This window comes from Zea mays, chromosome 2, assembly GCF_902167145.1.
Source record: "Zea mays cultivar B73 chromosome 2, Zm-B73-REFERENCE-NAM-5.0, whole genome shotgun sequence".
NCBI classification, from domain to species: Eukaryota; Viridiplantae; Streptophyta; class Magnoliopsida; order Poales; family Poaceae; genus Zea; species Zea mays.
Window position 1 is genome coordinate 44,290,039 of NC_050097.1, and position 25,270 is coordinate 44,315,308.

General features: G+C 44.2%; 1 protein-coding gene and 2 pseudogenes across 2 annotated transcripts; all 3 read left to right on the plus strand.

Moving 5' to 3' along the window:
- The first annotated feature begins 395 nt into the window (after positions 1–395).
- On the plus strand, positions 396–1,287 carry LOC100384863 (uncharacterized; annotated as a pseudogene). Its single transcript, NR_157347.1, has 2 exons — positions 396–898; positions 980–1,287. The product of NR_157347.1 is annotated as an uncharacterized protein (transcript).
- A 3,256-nt stretch (positions 1,288–4,543) lies between these two features.
- Positions 4,544–4,974, plus strand: LOC103646365 (uncharacterized). The gene has a single exon (XM_008671100.4). It carries the CDS (start codon positions 4,581–4,583, stop codon positions 4,956–4,958), a length of 378 nt encoding a protein of 125 aa, XP_008669322.1. The 5' UTR covers positions 4,544–4,580; the 3' UTR covers positions 4,959–4,974.
- A 319-nt stretch (positions 4,975–5,293) lies between these two features.
- LOC103648591 (dehydrodolichyl diphosphate synthase 6-like) overlaps positions 5,294–25,270 on the plus strand; it is a 34,121-nt pseudogene continuing 14,144 nt past the window's right edge.

Consider the following 25,270-nt stretch of genomic DNA (forward strand, 5'->3'; position numbering starts at 1 on the left):
AGCTTTGGTAATTGGTTGCATACTACCTCATCATCGGAATGGCGGGGTCACTTATCTCTCCCTCACCTAATGTGGTGAGTTTTATATTTGCAGCGACATTTATTATGGACGGTAATCGTCGATATGCCAAATTCAGAAGCATGTAAGAAGGAGCTGGTCACACGATGGGTTTCTCTGCTCTCATTGCAAGTCTGCTGTACTGCTATGAAATGGGTGTGAAGTACATCACCGTTTACGCATTCGGCATTGACAATTTTAAAAGGGTTTTTTACATTGGTCCCCTTAGTATCGCCACACTACTTGTTACTACCCTTAGTTTTTCTTGTTACTCAGTTTTACCCAACACTGATTCCCTTTGCTCACAAATGCGCCTGGACGCCGTCTCCGTTCACTTTAACGTTACTTACAGGATGGACCCACTACAAACTTTCACTATCTTCTGCGCAGCAGCCTCTTCTTCCCCGATCCCGACTCCAACTCTCCCTCTCTCCTTCGCCTCGGCGGCACGGCAGCCTGCTTCTTCACCGGGGTGGCTGCTTCTTCACCGGCGCGGCGGCCTGCTTCTTCACCCGCGCGGCGGCCTACTTCTTCGACGACGCGGAGGCCTGCGGCGGACGCGACGCGGCGGCCTTCCGGGCGGTCGGATCCGCGGACGAACGGATCTCCGGCGCCTGTCAGATCTTCGAACGCGGCGCGGTGGCCTACCGGGCGGACGGATCCACGGATGAACGGATCTCCGGCGTCACGGCTTGCTTCTTCACCGGCGCCGCGGCCTGATTCTTCGACGGCACAGCGGCCTGCCGGTCTTCTCCAGGCGGGCGGACGCGGCAGCCTGCCGGTCTTCTCCAGGCGGGCAGACGCGGCAGCCTGCCGGTCTTCTCCAGAGCTCGGATTCCAAGTACGTATGATATGAATGTGATGTATTGCGTTCAGATCTACACTTTTGGTGATTACTTATTAATGCTGCTTCGTTCTGCAGATCGGTGATTACTTGAGCGTTGCAATCATGTAGATGGTGCCCGCACCTGATGTAATTGATGTAATGTCAAAAGGGCTCTGGTTGCAACAGTAAGGCATGATTCTCTGTTAGCACTAGGAACTGGAACCACAATTGGTCTGTAATACTGGTAGTTTCAAATTTACCTAAACACTTCAAACCAGAATGGTCTGTAATGTCAAAAGGGATCGGGTTCCTATGAAGTCAAACACAGGAAAGTTTGCATCTTGGAGCCAGACCAGTTGGGCAAATTTTGTTCGGTACCCAATTTTGTTTCGCCATTTCTAAAATCTTGTAGTCAGGCTAGACTTGAACTGATGGTCGAATTTGCACAGATATTTCTCTCTTTATGAACAGTAAAAGAACAGTACAATTATAATGCATCTGATCGAATGCAAATAAATCAATGCATGACTTGCAACCATTTTTAGAGGCGAGGTATAACGCTAAATATCATGACAGGACGATGTCACTGGTTGCTAAATATTATGACAGACTGTGGTGTTCTTTCGCTAGCATTTTACCAGAAGTTATCTTTTTAATTTGAGACACTTTGATTTTCACTACTCCAGTTGAACAGGAAGCATCAGCAGCTCTATTGTCTCATCTGCACTTAAAACACAGTATGTCAGTATCAGGAAATACAGGCTTATGATGGTGAACCTGTGATGAACATTTGTGTCATGATTTTTTTAGTGTGAATTATGGTGTGAGACAAATTTATGTGAATTCTGGGGTGATGAGATCTGGCATGTTCTGATTCTGTACAAAAAAGTACAACAAAATCCAAAAAAAAAATCAAACGCACCATGCAAGCAAGAATCGAACGTGAGACCTATTGGTGTCAATACAGGAAACTAAACTATTTGTATGTAGCCAGTTTCAGCAATGCTCAAAAGTTTTGTTTGTTTTCTTCCTTGAAATTTGTAAAATTTATTCATCTAGCCTCTACAAACTTACTTCATGCATAGATGTCCCTTTTTTGGAATATTTACTATTTTTGTGCTTAAATGCCTTCCTAGCCAAAAATAAATAAATAAATAAATAAATAGCAAATTTGGTCAAAAAATAGTGAAACTTGGTATGGACTCATGTTTTGGCCTTATTTGTTTAAGGTAAAAAATCCAAAGGATTATAAAAAAGTGTGAATATAGGTGCTTCACAAACGGACACATATCTCACTAAGTTTCATGACATTGAACTACAACTACATGGGTTGAGCTACATTTCTTAGTTTTATTTGTTTTCTTCCTTGAAATTTGTACTATTTGTTCATCTAGCCTCTACAAACTTACTTCATGCATAGATGTACCTTTTTTGGACTATTTACTACTTTTTTGTGGGTTAAATGCCTTCCTAGCCAAAATAATAAATAAATAGCAAATTTGGTCAAAAAATAGTGAAACTTGGCATGGGCTCATGTTTTGGCCTTATTTGCTTAAGGTAAAAGATCTAGAGGATTATGCAAAAGTTTGAATATAGGTGCTTCACAAACGGACACATATCTCACTAAGTTTCATGACATTGGACTACAACTACATGGTTTGAGCTACATTTCTTAGTTTTATTTGTTTTCTTCCTTGGAATTTGTACTATTTGTTCATCTAGCCTCTACAAACTTACTTCATGCATAGATGTCCCTTTTTTGGACTATTTACTTATTTTTGGGTTAAATGCCTTCCTAGCCAAAAATAAATAAATAAATAGTAAATTTGGTCAAAAAATAGTGAAACTTGGCATGGACTTATGTTTTGGCCTTATTTGCTTAAGGTAAAACATTCAGATGATTATGCGAAAGTTTGAATATAGGTGCTTCACAAACAGACACATATCTCACTAAGTTTCATGACATTGGACTACAACTACATGGTTCGAGCTACATTTCTTAGTTTTATTTGTTTTCTTCCTTGAAATTTGTACTATTTGTTCATCTAGCCTCTACAAAGTTACTTCATGCATAGATGTCCCTTTTGGACTATTTACTATTTTTGTGGGTTACATGCCTTTCTAGCCAAAAATAAATAAATAAATAGTAAATTTGGTCAAAAAATAGTGAAACTTGGCATGGACTCATGTTTTGGCCTTATTTGCTTAAGGTAAAAAATTCAGAGGATTATGCGAAAGTTTGAATATATGTGCTTCACAAATGGACACATATCTCACTAAGTTTCATGACATTGGCCTACAACTACATGGTTTGAGCTACATTTCTTAGTTTTATTTGTTTTCTTCCTTGAAATTTGTACTATTTGTTCATCTAGCCTCTACAAACTTACTTCATGCATAGATGACCCTTTTTTGGAATATTTACTAATTTTTGTGGGTTAAATGCCTTCATAGACAAAAAAAAATAAATAAATAAATAGCAAATTTGGTCAAAAAATAGTGAAACTTGGCATGGACTCATGTTTTGGCCTTATTTGCTTAAGGTAAAAAATTCAGAGGATTATGCAAAAGTTTGAATATATGTGCTTCACAAATGGACACATATCTCACTAAGTTTCATGACACTGGCCTACAACTACATGGTTTGAGCTACATTTCTTAGTTTTATTTGTTTTATTCCTTGAAATTTGTACTATTTGTTCATCTAGCCTCTACAAACTTACTTCATGCATAGATGTCCCTTTTTTGGAATATTTACTATTTTTTGTGGGTTAAATGCCTTCCTAGCCAAAAATAAATAAATAAATATCAATTTTGGTTAAAAAAATAGTGAAACTTGGCATGGACTCATGTTTTGGCCTTATTTGCTTAAGGTAAAAAATTCAGAGGATTATGCGAAAGTTTAAATATAGGTGCTTCACAAATGGACAACAACTACATGGTTTGATTTACATTTCTTAGTTTTGTTTGTTTTCTTCCTTGAAATTTGTACTATTTGGTCATCTAGCCTCTACAAACTTACTTCATGCATATATGTCTCTTTTTGGACTATTTACTATTTTTGTGGGTTAAATGCCTTCCTAGCCAAAAATAAATAAATAGCAAATTTGGGCAAAAAATAGTGAAACTTGGCATGGGCTCATGTTTTGGCCTTATTTGCTTAAGTTAAAAAATCCAGAGGATTATGCAAAACTGTGAATATAGGTGCTTCACAAACGGACACATATCTCACTAAGTTTCATGACATTGGACTACAACTACATGGTTTGAGCTACATTTCTTAGTTTTGTTTGTTTTCTTCCTTGAAATTTGTACTATTTGTTCATCTAGCCTCTAAAAACTTACTTCATGCATAGATGTCCCTTTTTTGGACTATTTACTATTTTTTTTGGGTTACATGCCTTCCTAGCCAAAAATTAAATAGATAGAAAATTTGGTCAAAAAATAGTGAAACTTGGCATGGACTCATGTTTTGGCCTTATTTGCTTAAGGTAAAAAATTCAGTGGATTATGCAAAAGTTTATATAGTTTAATCGGACCTCTGATTCGGTGAATATAGTTTAATTGGACAAAATGCAAAAAATAGACCCTAGAAGGATCGAACCCAACACACCAAACACCTTACCACTGACACAATCCACTGCGCCATATGTAAGTGACATATGTTCTGACAAAGAAAATTTATTTGACCAATCACATGTGTGCGGATTCAAGGAGCAAGCAACAGCGCGAGACGGCCGGAGCTCAGGACGCCGAGCAGCAGAGGCATGGATCCGCTGGAGACACAGAGCAGCAGAGGCAGCGGAGTCGCTGGGCCGCGGATCCGTCCGCCCGGAGCTCAGGCCGCGGAGCAGCAGAGGCACGGAGCAGCTGGAGATCGACCGGATCCGTCCGCCCGGTAGGCCGCCGCGCCGGTGAAGATCCATCCGCCTGGAGAAGACCGGCACGCCTGCCTGCTCCAGCTCGAGGAGCGCTGGAGATCCACCCGCCTGGAGAAGACGCTGCCGCGTCTGCCTGCCTGGACAAAACCGGCAGGCCGCCGTGCTTTCGAAGAATCAGGCCGCGGCGCCAGTGAAGAAGCAAGTCGCGACGTCGAGGATATACCAGGGCACCAGGCAGCGGAGATCCGTCCACAACCGGTAGGCCGCGCGCCGAAGATCTGCCAGGCGCCGGAGATCCGTTCGTCCGTGGACCCGTCCGCTCGGTAGGCCGCCGTAGGCCTCCGCGTCGTCGAAGAAGCAGGCCGCCGCGCCGGTGAAGAAGCAGGCTGCCGCGCCGCCGAGGATGTGCCAGGCGAAGGAGAGAGGGAGAGTTGGAGTCGGGATCGGAGAAGAAGAGGCTGCGCAAGCGCAAGAGAGAGTGAAAGTTTGTAGTGGGTCCATCCTGTAAGTAACGTTAAAGTGGGCGGAGATGACGTCCAGGCGCATTTCTGAGCAAACGGAACGAGCGTTGGGTAAAACTGAGCAAGAAGAAAAACTAAGGGTAACAATGAGTAGTGTGACGATACTAAGGGGACCAATGTAAAAAACCCATTTTAAAAGGGACCCAAGTGAGGTGGAATCCTTCATCCTTGATGCAGTTAATGGAGGGAAAAAATCAATGAACTATTAGAGAAAAGAAGTGCAATCAACAAGATTAACTGTAAGATCAACTTTTGGGGCAACCAGGACTTGTTATCTGAGCCGGTGAGGTTGGCGGCCCAGAAGCTCATGGAAAGCACAGCTGGGAACACAGGTCTGGTCTTTTCTGTCTGCGCTACATGCCGTACAACTCGACTTCTGAGACTGTCAATGCAGTCAGTGAAGTCTGTGCAGAAAGGATGGAAATGTTTCGGAGTGAAGATATTGGCGACTGCAATGGTCATGCTTATAGATGTCCATCTGGGCCGGGCCCACCGGGTGGCCCGCGACACGGCACGAAAATGGCCCAGCCCAGCACCGGCACGGTCCGGCTTCAAACATGTCTGGATAAGCCCGGCCCGTTCGCTGTGTCGGGCTGGGCCAGGGATTTCAGCCTGTCGGGTTTAGCCCGACCCGACCCATCTAAGGGGGAGGCACGTGGCGGCCCGGTAATATTAACCGGCCGCGCGCGGCGCGTCCTAGCCCCACCCCCTCGCATTCGCATTTACGCTCTCAGTCTCAGGTCTCAGCCTCTCCGCCTCTCGCCCTCGCATCGACGACTCCGCCCGAACCCTAATCTCCTCTCCCCTCTCGGATCTGCGGATCGCCGTCGTCCGCCGGTGTCTCCTCTATCCTCTGTGCTTGGACTCAGTTACCCGCCGGCCGCCCCCGCCGTGCTTGGACATCTATACTTACCTTCCTCTCCCGGTCCTCTCCGGTGTTCCTAACCCTAATCCCCTTCGGTGTTCCTCACTTCACGGATCTCGGCCATCGTCCGTCGTCTCCGGTGCTCCGACTGCACAAGGTGAGTTCCTCGGGCCCTACTCCTTTCCCTTCCCTATTCTATGATTCTGTCGGTGTGTTCATCGGGCCCTACTCCTAACCCTAATTCTTCCGGTGTGTTCCTCAACGTAGGTATCAGTGAAATCCGGTGTTGTGTAGTCGTTGAGGAGTCGGAGACGTGTGCGGTGTGCACGAGGTCGACTGGTCGAGGACTCCAGCTGTGCTCCTCGTGCTCGTTGTCGAGGTCAAGCTCTCAAGGCTATGGATCTTGATGAAAGGGAATTAGGCTTACACCTTTTTCCTAATTGATTTTGGTGGTTGAATTGCCCAACACAAATAATTGGACTAACTGGTTTGCTCTAGTCTATAAGTTCTACAGGTGCCAAAGGTTCACAATAAGCCAATAAAAAGACCTAGAAAGGGTTCAAACAAAGAGAGTAAAAGACATCCCAAAAGGCACCCTGGTCTAGCGCACCGGACTGTCCGGAGTGCCACCGGACAGTGTCCGGTGCACCAGGGCACTCGACGCTGAACTTGCCACCTTCGGGAAAATGGGAGGCCGCTCCGCTATAATTCACCGGACTGTCTGGTGTGCCAGCGGAGCAACGGCTCCTTCGCGCGCAACGGTCGACTGCAACCGCATTCAATGCGCTACAATGCTCGCCAGAGTCAGAGCACGCGCAGTTGGCGCACCAGACAGTCTACAGGACCTGTCTGGTGCACCACCGGACAGCCCAGAGACCCCACAAGTCAGAGCTCCAACGGTCGAACCCCAACGGCTGGCTGACGTGGCTGGCGCACCGGACAGTGTCTGGTGCGCCATGCGACAACAACCTTCCAATGGCCATATTTTGGTGGTTGGGGCTATAAATACCCCAACCACCCCACATTCAAGGCATCCAAGTTTTCCACCTTCAACACATTACAAGAGCTATAGCATTCAATTCTAGACACTCCAAAGAGATCAAATCCTCTCCCAAGTCCGGAATCACTCCAAATCAAATAGTGACTAGAGAGATTGACATTTGTGTTCATTTGAGCTCTTGCGCTTGGATTGCTTCTTTTCTTTCTCATTCTTCTTGTGATCAAACTCATTTGTAATCGAGGCAAGAGACACCAATTGTGTGGTGGTCCTTGCGGGAACTTTGTGTTCCGATTGATTGAGAAGAGAAGCTCACTCGGTCTAAGTGACCGTTTGAGAGAGGGAAAGGGTTGAAAGAGACCCGATCTTTGTGACCACCTCAACAGGGAGTAGGTTTGCAAGAACCGAACCTCGGTAAAACAAATCATCGTGTCTCACACTTTATTTGCTCACGATTTGTTTTTCGCCCTCTCTCTCGGACTCGTTTATATTTCTAACGCTAACCCGGCTTGTAGTTGTGCTTAAGTTTATAAAATTCAGATTCGCCCTATTCACCCCCCTCTAGGCGACTTTCAATTGGTATCGGAGCCAGGTGCTTCATTAGAGCCTAACCGCTCGAAGTGATGTCGGGAGCATCCGCCAAGAGGGAGTTCGGGACCAGCGAGAAGCCCGCCACAAGCCATGGGAAGGCTCCATCCGGGGAGTCCGCCAATAAGGTGAAGGGATCCCCTTCACACAACAAGTCACGTCAGAGCGGTGACAAGAAGAAGAAGATGAGGAAGGTGGTCTACTATGAGACCGACTCTTCGTCACCATCCAACTCCGGCTCCGACATGCCATCCGTAACTTCTAAGCGCCATGAGCGCAAGAAGTTTAGTAAGATTCCCCTACGCTACCCTCGCATTCCAAAACGTACTCCATTACTTTCCGTCCCGTTAGGCAAACCACCCATGTTTGATGGTGAAGATTATAATATATGGAGTGATAAAATGAGGCATCATCTAACCTCACTCCACACTAGCATTTGGGATGTTGTTGAGATTGGAGTACAGGTACCATCACCGGGGGATGAAGACTATGATTCGGACGAGGTCGCCCAAATCCGACACTTCAACTCTCAAGCCACCACTATACTCCTCGCCTCTTTAAGTCGAGAGGAGTATAACAAGGTGCAAGGATTAAAGAGCGCCAAGGAGATTTGGGACGTGCTTAAAACCGCGCACGAAGGAGATGAGGTGACCAAAATCACCAAGCGGGAGACGATCGAGGGGGAGCTCGGTCGCTTCCGGCTTCGCCAAGGGGAGGAGCCACAAGACATGTACAACCGCTTGAAGACCTTGGTGAACCAAGTGTGCAACCTCGGGAGCACCAAATGGGATGACCATGAGATGGTCAAGGTTATTCTAAGATCCCTCGTTTTTCTTAATCCCACGCAAGTTCAATTAATTCGTGGTAATCCTAGATATACACTAATGTCTCCCGAGGAAGTAATAGGAAACTTTGTGAGCTTTGAGTTGATGATCAACGGCTCAAAGAAAATCATCGAGCTAGATGGCCCCTCCACGACCGAAGCACAACCGGTCGCTTTCAAGGCATCGGAGGAGAAAAAGGAGGAGTCTACATCAAGTAGACAACCCATCGACGCCTCTAAGCTCGACAATGAGGAGATGGCGCTCATCATCAAGAGCTTCCGCCAAATCCTCAAACAAAGGAGGGGGAAAGACTACAAACCCCGCTCCAAGAAAGTGTGCTACAAGAGTGGTAAGCCCGGTCATTTCATTGCTAAATGTCCATTATCTAGTGATAGTGACAGGGGCGACGACAAGAAGGGCAAGAGGAGAGAAAAGAAGAGATACTATAAGAAGAAGGGCGGCGATGCCCATGTGTGTCGCGAGTGGGACTCCGATGAGAGCTCCTCCGACTCCTCCTCCGACGAGGACACCGCCAACATCGCCGTCACCAAGGGACTCCTCTTCCCCAACGTCGGCCACAAGTGCCTCATGGCAAAGGACGACAAAAGGAAGAAGGTAAAATCAAGATCCTCCACTAAATATGCTTCCTCTGGTGATGAAGATAACTCTAGTGAAATTGAGGAGGATAACTTGCGCACCCTTTTTGCCAACCTAAACATGCAACAAAAGGAAAAACTAAATGAATTAATTAGTGCTATTCATGAGAAGGATGATCTCTTGGACTCTCAAGAGGACTTCCTAATTAAAGAAAACAAGAAGCATGTTAAGGTTAAAAATGCTTACGCTCTAGAAGTAGAAAAATGTGAAAACTATCTAGTGAGCTAAGCACTTGCCATGATACTATTGTCAACCTTAGAAATGAGAATGCAAAATTAATTGCTAAGGTTGATTCAAATGTTTGTAATGATTCAATTCCCAATCTTAGTGATGATAACGCTAATTTGCTTGCTAAGATTGAAAAGTTGAATGATTCTCTTGCTAGCCTTAGGATTGAAAATGAAGAATTGATTGCTAAGGCTAAATAATTAGATGTTTGCAATTCCGATCTTAGAGATAAGAATGATATTCTACGTGCTAAGATTGTTGAACTTAATTCTTGCAAACCCTCTACATCTACCATTGAGCATGTTTCCATTTGCACTAGATGTAGAGACATTAATGTTGATGCTATCCATGATCACCTAGCCTTAATCAAGAAACAAAATGATCACATAGCTCAACCTAATGCTAAGATTAATGAGCATGACTTAGAAAATGAAAAATTTAAATTTGCTAGAAGCATGCTCTATAGTGGGAGACGCCCTGGCATCAAGGATGGCATTGGCTTCCAAAAGTGGGACAATGTCAAACTTAATGCCCCTCCTAAAAGATTGTCCAACTTTGTAAAGGGCAAGGCTCCCATGCCTCAGGATAACGAGGGTTACATTTTGTACCCTGCCGGTTATCTCGAGAGCAAAATTAGGAGAATTCACTCTAGGAAGTCTCACTTTGGCCCTAACCATGCTTTTATGTATAAGGGTGAGACATCTAGCTCTAGGCAATCAACCTGTGCTAAATTGCCTAAGAAGAAAACTCCTAGTGCATCAAATGATCATAACATTTCATTCAAAACTTTTGATGCATCTTATGTGCTAACCAACAAATCAGGCAAGGTAGTTGCCAAGTATGTTGGGGACAAACACAAGGGCACCAAGACTTGTGTTTGGGTACCTAAAGTTCTTGTATCTAATGTCAAAGGACCTAAAACCGTTTGGGTACCTAAAAACAAGAACTAAATTTGTTTTGTAGGTTTATGCATCCGGGGGCTCAAGTTGGATCATCGATAGCAGGTGCACAAACCACATGACAGGGGAGAAGAAGATGTTCTCCTCCTATGAGAAAAACTGTCACACCAGGATTTTAGGGTCCAAAACCCGGGCGCGAACATAATCACCAGGTGTGCTGGGACCAAGTCTCACACATATGATGAATCATGGCACAGGATCGAATGTCACATCTTTACTACATAACAGGAGTTCTGTACAAAATAAATAAATAATTACATTATAGGGAGACAACGGTCCAGCAACCCAAAGTTGACTGGGAGACGACGACCTAGACCTCTCACGAACTCGCCACAGCATCCTCCACGCGCCTCATCCTGTGGTACCTGTTCTTGACCTGTGGGGGGGTGTGAGACAGCAAGAGTGAGCTCACATACGTTCATCGCTCAACAAGTTGTGGGGAATAATGTGCATGAACTCGCCAAAGGTGGGAGCTCACGTGAAGTGTAAGGCTTACTAAAGAGGATGGTTAGAGCTGAGCATTGCTTTTAAGGTTGGTCAAAATTTTATTAGCAATTACTAAGTATAAGTAAATACCAACCCAATTAAATAGTAGAACAAAAGTAACAACCTCACCTGCGATGCATTGCATATGACAAATTGAGTTTAAGTTCCATAATTTAATCATGTGAGTGTCCGAGCCGCTCATGACCGTGAGCACGGCTAGTATACCAGTTTTACACTCTGCAGAGGTTGCGCATCTTTACCCACAAGTCGTGTTACCCAACTGCCACGGAGTTGATCAGACTCCATACACCTCTACCAAGGAAGCGAGGCAGGGTACCACTACGAGGCCTTTACAAAGTTCCACTAGCTTCAGAAAACCCGCTACAGTTTATAGGAAGCTCCAGTGCAGGGTTCTTGCCTGACCGCCATCGCAGCAAAATCAACCAAGGACCTCCCTACACTGACCACTCCCCTACTGCCCTTGCCCCTTTCGGGTAAGGTAGTCCTCCACTAGCTTTCCTAATTAATCAGCCAAGGGCGTCCCATTATACCCTTGTGGTAGCACTGTTTTCCCGGGTGGTTCTCCATGTTCCCATTAACATAATGATCTTATCATGAATAATAATAATAAACAGATAATAAAAAGTATAACAATGAGTGATGAATATCTTTATACCCAAAGCCATATAAAGCAATAGCATATACTACCCAAAAAGTTTGTAGTAAAACCAGTGGTGATACAAGGTATAAAGATAGTCAAAATCTAGGGTATCCTATTGGGTCCCATCAAAATTAACCTATGCAGATCATTATGATTAATAAGAACATGAATAGATAAAAGAAATGATCAAGGGCACAACTTGCCTTCCACGAGCTCCTGCTCAGCTACATCTACTTGCTGAACCTCAGAATCCACTGTAGCTTGCTCGTCTACTCGCATCAACACAATACATACATAGTATAGCAAAAATTAACATTACACCAAGCATGTAAATAAAATACACAGTAATATTCTAGACATTAAAATGAGATCACAGAAACTGGAATCATTAAATTTGGAGTTATAGATTTTAAGTTATGAATTTCCAAAGATTTTATGCGCTTAATATAGGGTTAAGTGAGAAACAAATTTTAATATGTATTTCATGTAAAAACAGTGGTACTATTTGATAGAGAATAATATTACAGAATTATAGGAACTGGAATGGTCCAATTTGGAGTTCATATGCATTTTATACAAATAAACAAGTTCTAGCATTTATTTTTACACTAAAAAGTGTTTTCCTAATGAATTTATTTGATTTTCTAATTATCTGGACCGAGCGCATAAAAACCTGAGAGGACAGGGGCCCTAGCACAATTATTCCTAAGACCCATAGCGCACTGCGTAGGACGGCGGGTTGAATAAATGAAAAGGCAGGGGTTCTTTTGCAAAGCATACAAGCTGAAGGGGTATCGGGTGGCATCAACCATCCGATCTACATCTGACGGCCTAGATTAGACTCATCTAAAATCGAAACAGTACGAAGTGCGGTCCGTCCGATCAGCGATCTACGACATAGATTGAAATAACTGTGATGGAATCCTAGACACACGATTCAGATCAGATGGATCAGAATCGTCGCAGGACGCACACACTTGCTAGGCGCTATCGTGGTCGTTCACGCGACAATCAACAGCCACAATACTTCTTCTCTCCCACGCGAACACCCGAGCACCCAGGAACACGCGCATGGCGGCGACCCTGCCGGAGGGAACTCAATCCGGCGCTCCACAACCCCAAACTCAAATTAAACGGCGCAACATGAAATTGGGGACATGGTTTAGCGGTGTAGATGGTTCTCACCGGAAATATCGGAGTGATTCCTCCCGGCCACGGCACTAGGCGGACTCGCGGCAAACTTGAAGCTCCGATGACGAATCACGCGAGCTCCAGTTAGAAATCACCAGTGGAGACCCCCCCCGAGGAGATCCCGCGCACACTGACGATGCCAACCGTTCGCTCACCGGGATCCCGACGCCACCATAGGAGAATCTCCCCGTGGCGGCTCTCTCTTTCTCTTTCTCGGTTCACGGAAAAAAGGGCAGGGAGATAGAGGATGCGCGGCGCTGCCCCGCGATTATATAGGGTCAACGAAATCGGTAGTGGGACGCGCTGCTCCTGGGAGAATCGCGGAGTTAGTTGAGCGCGGTCGTCAGCAGCGCAAACCACGGTGATTCCGTTGGAGCGCGCAACAGCTTGCCTGCGGGGAAGACGGAGCACCTGGCGAGCGGGCCCCACCAGTCCGGGCGAATGACGAAATGGGCCCACAGGCCAGCGTCGCGGCGCGCGGATGAGTGAGTGGTGGTCACGCTGTCACTGCCAGGGCGGTCCCGCGCACCAGTGAGATGGTCTCCTGAGCTAGTGCGGAGCGGAGGCGCGCGACTGCGGAGCTGGAATGGGCTGCACGAAGCAAGCCAAGTGGGCTGATAGCGCGAATTTGGGCCCACGGCGTGGATTTCCTGATTTTCTTTATTCTTTTCTATTCCCTTCCAATTACAACTTCAACTCCACTTTAATTTCAAAATTTGTGGCAATTTCATCTTCAAATTTATATTTTATACTCCTCTGAACATAGTATGGATAAATTTTATTTATTTACAAATTTATTCTGTTTTGCATAGTATTTTCTCTCTTGCTTTATATACATTATTTCCAATTTCCTAAAGTACATTTTTTTTGTTAACTTCAAATTCTCACTCAAGTATTATATATATTATTATTATTTTAAATGCACAAACAAATAAGACCCAGCATGATGCATAAGTTGTTTATGTGCCACTTGTTAATTATTCACTTTTCAATGTGGTTATTCACATGTACCAATGAGTAAAGGCAACACATATAGGGAGAATAATCTTAGTTCTTATGCTTTTACAAATTTGGGTATTACAAATCCTACCCCCCTTAAAAATAATCCCGTCCTCGAGATTTGTAAGAAAAAAAAGGATTATACCAAGATTGGTTTGTAATTGAGGTTGTAGTTTCTAATTGATTCAAAAATTAAGAGTCTCTCTCTTTTTTTTAAATACAATTTAGCAAGTACTTAGAAATGCATGGGTATCTTCTAGTTTAGACACACAGTTAGGTAAGAAGAGAGATGGTCAAAGTGAGGTTAGCTGATGGTAAGAAGAACTTGGTAAGGGAAGACTCCATCGAAGGTGGTAAATCTTGAATCATCTCGAGATCTGATTTGACTCATATTCTTCCATGTCGAGGTTGATCTCCTCCTTCTTGCTCTTTGGTGTCTCCATCCGGGTTTGGGACAAGAGGCTAAGAGCAACTCCAGTAGTTCTTTAATAGACTTTCTAAATCAACAATTTAAGTAGTTAACACAAAAACTTATCTCCAACAGTTCTCTAAATGAACTTTCTAAATTTAACAACTTCTCATCTAACCTTATTTTCTCTCTACATTTGGCAACCATTTAGCAACTCCCTAAACAAAAATGTTTACTGCATTATATAGATAATGAAGGTAATTGATGACATTTGTGATTTTATTTTTTATGTGGATAGATACAAAACGAAACTACAACCTATATTTAGAGAACTATTGGAGAACTCACATTTTTTTACTCCCAAAGTTATTTAGCAACTTCTTAAATTTGTGATTTAGAGAGCTAAAATTTACATAACTATTGGAGTTGCTCTAAGATAGATCTGTTATGTAAGTCAAGTTGTTGGGTATGGCCTTATCTTTTGTACCAGCATTAAGTAACTTACTCTAGATTAGATCATAATAGATTAGATAAAAGCTAGATTAGATTGGATATGACTAGATTAGACTAGTTAAAATCTAAATAATTTTTTTTGGATTAGCTTATGGTTGTTATTCTAGAGTGGGATAAATATGCTGATTAGGGCAAGATGGATCCATAAGGATAAGGTAGAATCTTTTGAGGTTAGTTAGATCTATTAGGATGAGATAAAATCTTTTCAAGATAAGATGAATCCATTAAGGTAAGAGAGTCTTTTAAGATAAGATAGAGCTATTAGGCTAGATATATTTTAATTAGGATAATCTAGGTTGTTTAGTTATCTTATGAATTTTATTTATTTACATTTATGTATATATGTATATGTAGATGTAATTGTGGACATTACTCCACAACTCATCCCACTCAATCAAAGATCCAAATCAGACAAGTATCATAAGAACAAACATTCAAGCACATAGATACCTAAAAAAATAATTTTGTTTTTGTTCCTAAGAGTAGGTCTCCTATTCCTAAAGGTCACTTTAAGCACATGATTTCAAAGTGCGAAATCCACATTTGTCTTTAGAAAGAAAAGGTAAGAATAATCAGAGTAAGCGGAAATAGATGAGAAAAGATTAAGGAAAGTTTTGGAAAGAATCAGAGTAGCAAAGGTAAGTAAGCATTGGTTGTCCAGTTCTATCTAGGTTTCGTCCTACAGTCAACATTCCTCTGATACCACTTCTGTCACACCCGGATTTATGATGAATCATGGCACAGGATCGAATGTCACATCTTTACAACATAACAGGAGTTCTGTACAAAATAAATAAATAATTACATTATAAAGAGACAACGGTCCAGCAACCCAAAGTTGACTGGGAGACGACGACCTAGACCTCTCACGAACTCGCCACAGCATCCTCCACGCGCCTCATCCTGTGGTACCTGTTCTTGACCTGTGGGGGGTGTGAGACAGCAAGAGTGAGCTCACATACGTTCATCGCTCAACAAGTTGTGGGGAATAATGTGCATGAACTCGCCAAAGGTGGGAGCTCACGTGAAGTGTAAGGCTTACCAAAGAGGATGGTTAGAGCTGAGCATTGCTTTTAAGGTTGGTCAAAATTTTATTAGCAATTACTAAGTATAAGTAAATACCAACCCAATTAAATAGTTGAACAAAAGTAACAACCTCACCTGCGATGCATTGCATATGACAAATTGAGTTTAAGTTCCATAATTTAATCATGTGAGTGTCCGAGCCGCTCATGACCGTGAGCACGACTAGTATACCAGTTTTACACTCTGCAGAGGTTGCGCATCTTTACCCACAAGTCGTGTTACCCAACTGCCACGGAGTTGATCAGACTCCATACACCTCTACCAAGGAAGTGAGGCAGGGTACCACTACGAGGCCTTTACAAAGTTCCACTAGCTTCAGAAAACCCGCTACAGTTTATAGGAAGCTCCAGTGCAGGGTTCTTGCCTGACCGCCATCGCAGCAAAATCAACCAAGGACCTCCCTACACTGACCACTCCCCTACTGCCCTTGCCCCTTTCGGGTAAGGTAGTCCTCCACTAGCTTTCCTAATTAATCAGCCAAGGGCGTCCCATTATACCCTTGTGGTAGCACTGTTTTCCTGGGTGGTTCTCCATGTTCCCATTAACATAATGATCTTATCATGAATAATAATAATAAACAGATAATAAAAAGTATAACAATGAGTGATGAATATCTTTATACCCAAAGCCACATAAAGCAATAGCATATACTACCCAAAAAGTTTGTAGTAAAACCAGTGGTGATACAAGGTATAAAGATAGTCAAAATCTAGGGTATCCTATTGGGTCCCATCAAAATTAACCTATGTAGATCATTATGATTAATAAGAACATGAATAAATAAAAGAAGTGATCAAGGGCACAACTTGCCTTCCACGAGCTCTTGCTCAGCTACATCTACTTGCTGAACCTCAGAATCCACTGTAGCTTGCTCGTCTACTCGCATCAACACAATACATACATAGTATAGCAAAAATTAACATTACACCAAGCATGTAAATAAAATACACAGTAATATTCTAGACATTAAAATGAGATCACAGAAACTGGAATCATTAAATTTGGAGTTATAGATTTTAAGTTATGAATTTCCAAAGATTTTATGCGCTTAATATAGGGTTAAGTGAGAAACAAATTTTAATATGTATTTCATGTAAAAACAGTGGTACTATTTGATAGAGAATAATATTACAGAATTATAGGAACTGGAATGGTCCAATTTGGAGTTCATATGCATTTTATACAAATAAACAAGTTCTAGCATTTATTTTTACACTAGAAAGTGTTTTCCTAATGAATTTATTTGATTTTCTAATTATCTGGACCGAGCGCATAAAAACCTGAGAGGACAGGGGCCCTAGCACAATTATTCCTAAGACCCATAGCGCACTGCGTAGGACGGCGGGTTGAATAAATGAAAAGGCAGGGGTTCTTTTGCGAAGCATACAAGCCGAAGGGGTATCGGGTGGCATCAACCATCCGATCTACATCTGACGGCCCAGATTAGACTCATCTAAAATCGAAACAGTACGAAGTGCGGTCCGTCCGATCAGCGATCTACGACATAGATTGAAATAACTGTGATGGAATCCCAGACACACGATTCAGATCAGATGGATCAGAATCGTCGCAGGATGCACACACTTGCTAGGCGCTATCGTGGTCGTTCACGCGACAATCAACGGCCACAATACTTCTTCTCTCCCACGCGAACACCCGAGCACCCAGGAACACGCGCATGGCGGCGACCCCGCCGGAGGGAACTCAATCCGGCGCTCCACAACCCCAAACTCAAATTAAACGGCGCAACATGAAATTGGGGACATGGTTTAGCGGTGTAGATGGTTCTCACCGGAAATATCGGAGTGATTCCTCCCGGCCACGGCACTAGGCGGACTCGCGGCAAACTTGAAGCTCCGATGACGAATCACGCGAGCTCCAGTTAGAAATCACCAGTGGAGACCCCCCCCCCCCCCCGAGGAGATCCCGCGCACACTGATGATGCCAACCGTCCGCTCACCGGGATCCCGACGCCACCATAGGAGAATCTCCCCGTGGCGGCTCTCTCTTTCTCTTTCTCGGTTCACGGAAAAAAGGGCAGGGAGATAGAGGATGCGCGGTGCTGCCCCGCGATTATATAGGGTCAACGAAATCGGTAGTGGGACGCGCTGCTCCTGGGAGAATCGCGGAGTTAGTTGAGCGCGGTCGTCAGCAGCGCAAACCACGGTGATTCCGTTGGAGCGCGCAACAGCTTGCCTGCGGGGAAGACGGAGCACCTGGCGAGCGGGCCCCACCAGTCCGGGCGAATGACGAAATGGGCCCACAGGCCAGCGTCGCGGCGCGCGGATGAGTGAGTGGTGGTCACGCTGTCACTGCCAGGGCGGTCCCGCGCACCAGTGAGATGGTCTCCTGAGCTAGTGCGGAGCGGGGGCGCGTGACTGCGGAGCTGGAATGGGCTGCACGAAGCAAGCCAAGTGCGCTGATAGCGTGAATTTGGGCCCACGGCGTGGATTTCCTGATTTTCTTTATTCTTTTCTATTCCCTTCCAATTACAACTTCAACTCCACTTTAAATTCAAAATTTGTGGCAATTTCATCTTCAAATTTATATTTTATACTCCTCTGAACATAGTATGGACAAATTTTATTTATTTACATATTTATTCTGTTTTGCATAGTATTTTCTCTCTTGCTTTATATACATTATTTCCAATTTCCTAAAGTACATTTTTTGTTAACTTAAAATTCTCACTCAAGTATTATATATATTATTATTATTATTTTAAATGCACAAACAAATAAGACCCAGCATGATGCATAAGTTGTTTATGTGCCACTTGTTAATTATTCACTTTTCAATGTGGTTATTCACATGTACCAATGAGTAAAGGCAACACATATAGGGAGAATAATCTTAGTTCTTATGCTTTTACAAATTTGGGTATTACAAAAACCAAGATCCCCAACGAGCTATCACATTCGGGGATGGAAATCAAGGTTTGGTCAATGGATTGGGTAAAATTGCTATATCACCTGAGCATTCCATTTCCAATGTTTTTCTTGTAGATTCTTTAGACTATAACTTGCTTTCAGTTTCTCAATTATGTAAAATGGGTTACAACTGTCTTTTTACGGATATAGGTGTTACTGTCTTTAGAAGAAGTGATGATTCAGTAGCATTTAAGGGAGTGTTAGAGGGTTAGCTATACTTAGTAATTTTGATAGAGCTGAACTCGACACTTGCTTAATTGCTAAGACTAACATGGGCTGGCTCTGGCATCGCCGACTAGCACATGTTGGAATGAAGAATCTTCACAAGCTTCTAAAGGGAGAACACATTTTGGGACTAACAAATGTTCATTTTGAGAAAGATAGGATTTATAGCGCATGTCAGGCAGGGAAGCAAGTTGGTGTTCATCATCCACACAAGAACATCATGACAACTGACAGGCCACTAGAGCTCCTACACATGGATCTATTCGGCCCGATTGCTTACATAAGCATCGGCAGGAGTAAGTACTGTCTAGTTATTGTGGATGACTATTCTCGCTTCACTTGGGTGTTCTTTTTGCAGGAAAAATCTCATACCCAAGAGACCTTAAAGGGATTCTTGAGACGGGCTCAAAACGAGTTCGGCTTAATGATTAAGAAAATTAGAAGCGACAACGGGACGGAGTTCAAGAACTCTCAAATTGAAAGCTTCCTTGAGGAGGAGGGCATCAAGCATGAGTTCTCTTCTCCCTACACGCCACAACAAAATGGTGTAGTGGAGAGAAAGAATCGAACTCTATTGGACATGGCAAGAACCATGCTTGATGAGTACAAGACTTCGGATCGGTTTTGGGCCGAGGCGGTCAACACCGCCTGCTACGCCATCAACCGGTTATATCTACACCGAATCCTCAAGAAGACATCGTATGAACTCCTAACCGGTAAAAAGCCCAATGTTTCATATTTTAGAGTCTTTGGTAGCAAATGTTTTATTCTTGTTAAAAGAGGTAGAAAATCTAAATTTGCTCCTAAGACTGTAGAAGGCTTTTTACTAGGATATGATTCAAACACAAGGGCATATAGAGTCTTTAACAAGTCCTCTGGACTAGTTGAAGTTTCTTGTGACATTGTGTTTGATGAGACTAACGGCTCTCAAGTAGAGCAATTTGATCTTGATGAGATAGGTGATGAAGAGGCTCCGTGCGTCGCACTAAGGAACATGTCCATTGGGGATGTGTGTCCTAAGGAATCCGAAGAGTCTCCAAATGCACAAGATCAACCATCTTCCTCAATGCAAGCATCTCCACCAACTCAAGATAAGGATGAGGCTCAAAATGATGAAGGAGAAGATCAAGAAGTTGAGCCACCACAAGATGAGAACAATGATCAAGGGGGAGATGCCCATGATCAAGATGAGGAAGATGAGCAAGCTGCAAGACCGCCACACCCAAGAGTCCACCAAGCAATCCAATGAGATCACCCCGTGAACACTATCCTCGGCGACATTCAAAAGGGGGTAACTACTCAATCTCGTATTGCTCATTTTTGTGAACATTACTCTTTTGTTTCCTCTATTGAGCCACACAGGGTAGAGGAAGCACTTCAAGATTCGGATTGGTTGGTGGCGATGCAAGAGGAGCTCAACAACTTCACTAGGAATGAGGTATGGCATTTAGTTCCACGTCCTAACCAAAATGTTGTAGGGACCAAATGGGTCTTCCGCAACAAACAAGATGAGCATGGTGTGGTGACAAGGAACAAAGCCCGACTTGTGGCCAAGGGATATTCACAAGTCGAAGGTTTGGATTTCGGTGAAACCTATGCACCCGTAGCTAGGCTTGAATCAATTCGCATTTTACTTGTCTATGCTACTTACCATGGCTTTAAGCTTTACCAAATGGACGTGATAAGTGCCTTCCTCAATGGACCAATCAAGGAAGAGGTCTATGTTGAGCAACCTCCTGGCTTTGAAGATAGTGAGTATCCTAATCACATATATAAACTCTCTAAGGCGCTTTATGGGCTCAAGCAAGCCCCAAGAGCATGGTATGAATGCCTAAGAGATTTTCTTATCACTAATGGCTTCAAAGTCAGAAAGGCCGATCCTACTTTATTTACTAAAACTCTTGACAATGATTTGTTTGTATGCCAAATTTATGTTGATGATATTATATTTGGGTCTACTAACGAATCTACATGTGAAGAATTTAGTAGGATCATGACACAAAAATTCGAGATGTCTATGATGGGGGAGTTGAAGTACTTCTTGGGATTTCAAGTGAAGCAACTCCAAGAGGGCACCTTCATTAGCCAAACAAAGTATATTCAAGACATTCTAAACAAGTTTGGGATGAAGGATGCCAAGCCCATCAAAACACCCATGGGAACCAATGGGCATCTCGACCTCGACACGAGAGGTAAATCCGTAGATCAAAAGGTATACCGGTCGATGATAGGTTCTTTACTCTATTTATGTGCTTCACGACTGGACATTATGCTTTCCGTATGCATGTGTGCAAGATTCCAAGCCGACCCTAAGGAAGCTCACCTTACGGCCGTAAAACGAATCTTGAGATATTTAGTTTATACTCCTAAGTTTGGGCTTTGGTATCCTCGGGGATCCACATCTGATTTTATTGGTTATTCGGATGCCGATTGGGCGGGGTGTAAAATTATTAGAAAGAGCACATCGGGGACTTGCCAGTTCTTGGGAAGGTCTCTGGTGTCTTGGGCTTCAAAGAAGCAAAATTCCGTAGCTCTTTCTACCGTCGAAGCCAAGTACATTGCCGCAGGCCATTGTTGCACGCAATTGCTCTGGATGAGGCAAACCCTTAGGGACTATGGTTACAAATTAACCAAAGTTCCTCTTCTATGTGATAATGAGAGTGCAATCCGCATGGCGGATAATCCCATTGAGCATAGCCGCACTAAACACATAGTCATTCGGTATCATTTCTTAAGGGATCACCAACAAAAGGGAGATATCGAGATTGCATATATTAACACCAAGGAACAATTAGCCGATATCTTTACCAAGCCATTAGATGAACAAACCTTTAACAAACTTAGGCATGAGCTAAATATTCTTGATTCTCGGAATTTCTTTTGATGTCTTGCATACATAGCTCATTAATATACCTTTGATCATGTCTCTTTTATATGCTATGACTAATGTGTTTTCAAGTGAATTTCAAACCAAGTCATAGAATTGAAAGGGATTTGGAGTCTTCGGCGAAGACAAAGGCTTCCACTCCACTTCATCAATTACTCACCCTTCGCCGTCGCTCTGAGCAACTCTCCAACTTTGGTATAATCTTCACTCATATTTTGTTCACCAAAGGGGGAGAAAATAGTTACAAAGGGCTTATATTTCACTCAAGTATCCGTTTTTGGCGATTCATGCCAAAGGGGAGAAAGTATTAGCCCAAAGCAAAAGGACCGCACCACCACCAATTTTCAAAATTTAAAAGGTCTTGAAATGATGAATTTTTTCAATTGGTATCTTATTTTCGATAGAATTTCAAATTGGTACACCCTCTTTAAAAACTAATATCTAAAACCCTCTTGAACACTAAGAGGAGGATTTTATTGAGGGGGAGTTTTGTTTAGTCAAAAGAAAAACATTTGAAACAGGGGGAGAAAATTTCAAATCTCGAAAATACTTCTCAAAAACTTACTCATTTACCTTTGACTATTTGCAAAAGGACTTTGAAAAGAATTTACAAAAGAATTTGCAAAAACAAAACATGTGGTGCAAGCGTGGTCCAAAATGTTAAAAATAAAGAAACAATCCATGCATATCTTATGAAAATATTTATTGGCTCAATTCTAAGTAACCTTTGCACTTACAATTATGCAAACTAGTTCAATTATGCACTTCTATACTTGCTTTGGTTTGTGTTGGCATCAATCACCAAAAAGGGGAGATTGAAAGGGAATTAGGCTTACACCCTTTTCCTAATTGATTTTGGTGGTTGAATTGCCCAACACAAATAATTGGACTAACTGGTTTGCTCTAGTATATAAGTTCTACAGGTGCCAAAGGTTCACAATAAGCCAATAAAAAGACCAAGAAAGGGTTCAAACAAAGAGAGCAAAAGACATCCCAAAAGGCACCCTGGTCTGGCGCACTGGACAGTGTCCGGTGCACCAGGGCACTCGACGCTGAACTTGCCACCTTCGGGAAAATGGGAGGCCGCTCTGCTATAATTCACTGGACTGTCCGGTGAAGCACCGGACAGTGTCCGGTGCCACACCGGACTGTCCGGTGTGCCAGCGGAGCAACGGCTCCTTCGCGCGCAACGGTCGACTGCAACCGCATTCAATGCGCTACAGTGCGCGCCAGCGTTAGAGCACGCGCAGTTGGCGCACCGGACAGTCTACAGGACCTGTCCGGTGCACCACCGGACAGCCCAGAGGCCCCACAAGTCAGAGCTCCAACGGTCGAACCCCAACGGCTCGCTGACGTGGCTGGCGCACCGGACAGTGTCCGGTGCGCCATGCGACAGCAGCCTTCCAACGGCCATATTTTGGTGGTTGGGGCTATAAATACCCCAACCACCCCACATTCAAGGCATCCAAGTTTTCCACCTTCAACACATTACAAGAGCTATATCATTCAATTCTAGACACTCCAAAGAGATCAAATCCTCTCCCAAGTCCGGAATCACTCCAAATCAAATAGTGACTAGAGAGAGTGACATTTGTGTTCATTTGAGCTCTTGCGCTTGGATTGCTTCTTTTCTTTCTCATTCTTCTTGTGATCAAACTCATTTGTAATCGAGGCAAGAGACACCAATTGTGTGGTGGTCCTTGCGGGAACTTTGTGTTCCGATTGATTGAGAAGAGAAGCTCACTCGGTCTAAGTGATCGTTTGAGAGAGGGAAAGGGTTGAAAGAGACCCGGTCTTTGTGACCACCTCAACGGGGAGTAGGTTTGCAAGAACCGAACCTTGGTAAAACAAATCATCGTGTCTCACTCTTTATTTGCTCATTATTTGTTTTTCGCCCTCTCTCTTGGACTTGTTTATATTTCTAACGCTAACCCGACTTGTAGTTTTGCTTAAGTTTATAAATTTCAGATTCGCTCTATTCACCCCCCTCTAGGCGACTTTCACTTGACCCGGCTGCAGAGGCGGAGGAGCGATAACTTGAGGACCACAATGAGGCGATGGATGCTAGACAAGCCTTAATGGGTGTTGGTGTCACTCATTTAGATCCTATTGAGCTCGAGGATTTCGTCGCCTCTAGAACAGGCACTGCTACAGACTCCACGAGCACACCAGCATCTACCACTGCCTCTGCTGGTGGTGGCTCAAGGAAGAGATCCAAAGTTTGGAACAATTTCGACGAGTTAACCAATCTGGTAAATGGTAAGCGTGTAAGGTATGCTGCTCGATGCAAGTTCTGTCATGAGACATTAAGTGCTAGATCCTCTTCTGGTACTGGTCACTTGCTTAGACACAATTGTAGTGCTAAGAAGGCACAAAATTGTTGGAACTTTCTCTCCCGAACAAGATGATCCAACGGGGGAGTGAAAGGGAAGCAAACAAGGTTTTAGCTCAAGAAGGCAATTGCTCTATTAATCCAGCCTCTCAAGGGCACTGTGCGGGGGTATTTATAGGTGCCTGAGTGCCCAGCATCATGGATTAAGGACGCATGTGCCCTCAAGCGCCTAGGTCATCCCCGGAATACTCCCATAAAGCAGGGTTACAAACTGTCATTACAGAAAAGCCTTCACAAACCGGGCCCGTAATGCGCTTAGCCGCGCGGGGCCTTTTACAATGGGCCGAATTCTACGTGGGCCTTCGCGTTGGACGAGGCCACGAGATGGAGCGACCTCGTCGTAGGCCTTCGTCTTGCAGCGTATCGGACGAAGGGTGGAAACTGTCGACCGTTTAGCCTCTGTTGGTTCGGTGAGATCGGCGAAGGCATCGAGCGAAGGGTGGCGTCTTCGCCTTCGCCCCAACATTTGCCCTCCGAGGGACCAGTTCGACTAAGTCATCTGGTGCCGAAGGCGTCGCTAGATGGTGGAGACGCTGCCCTCGCTCGAAGTGGTTCCGCGCGGGTTTTTGATGTGACCGTTGATGGACGCGGCACTGTTGGACTGCAGGTTTCTCGAAGCGTCGCGTCCTGTGTATAAAAGGGGGCGGGGCGGCGCGGGTTAGGTACTCTTTCTGCGCGCCGCAAAACCCTAGCCTCCTTTTGAAACCGTTTGATCGCTCGCCTACCCTCCTTGCTCCTGCTCGTCGGAGATCTGGCCCGTGTGAAGCAGACCGCCTGCCGCCGCCGACGGTACGTAGCCATGTCATCCTCTTCCTCTTCCGCTACCAATACACCGCCGGCCGGCGCATCGTCCGTGGGCACGCTGAGCAACGTGGCGGTGGAGGAGTTGCATCCTGGTGACACAGTGGAATTTGGCATGTCGCGGATGTCCTCGATCCGCGTGCACGACATGCAACACCTTGGATATTTTGGCGGCGGAGTGGCGCGTGTCCCGGGGGCGGAGGAGGTCCCCGAGCCAGAAGGCGAGTTGGTCGTCTTCGAGGCCTTTTTCGCCGCTGGCCTTCGTCTGCCTGCGCATCGATTCGTGG

What these genes read in the sequence shown, in the direction of transcription:
- LOC103646365 (XM_008671100.4), top strand. Translation starts at nt 4,581, where the DNA reads ATGTGTGCGGATTCAAGGAGCAAGCAACAGCGCGAGACGGCCGGAGCT.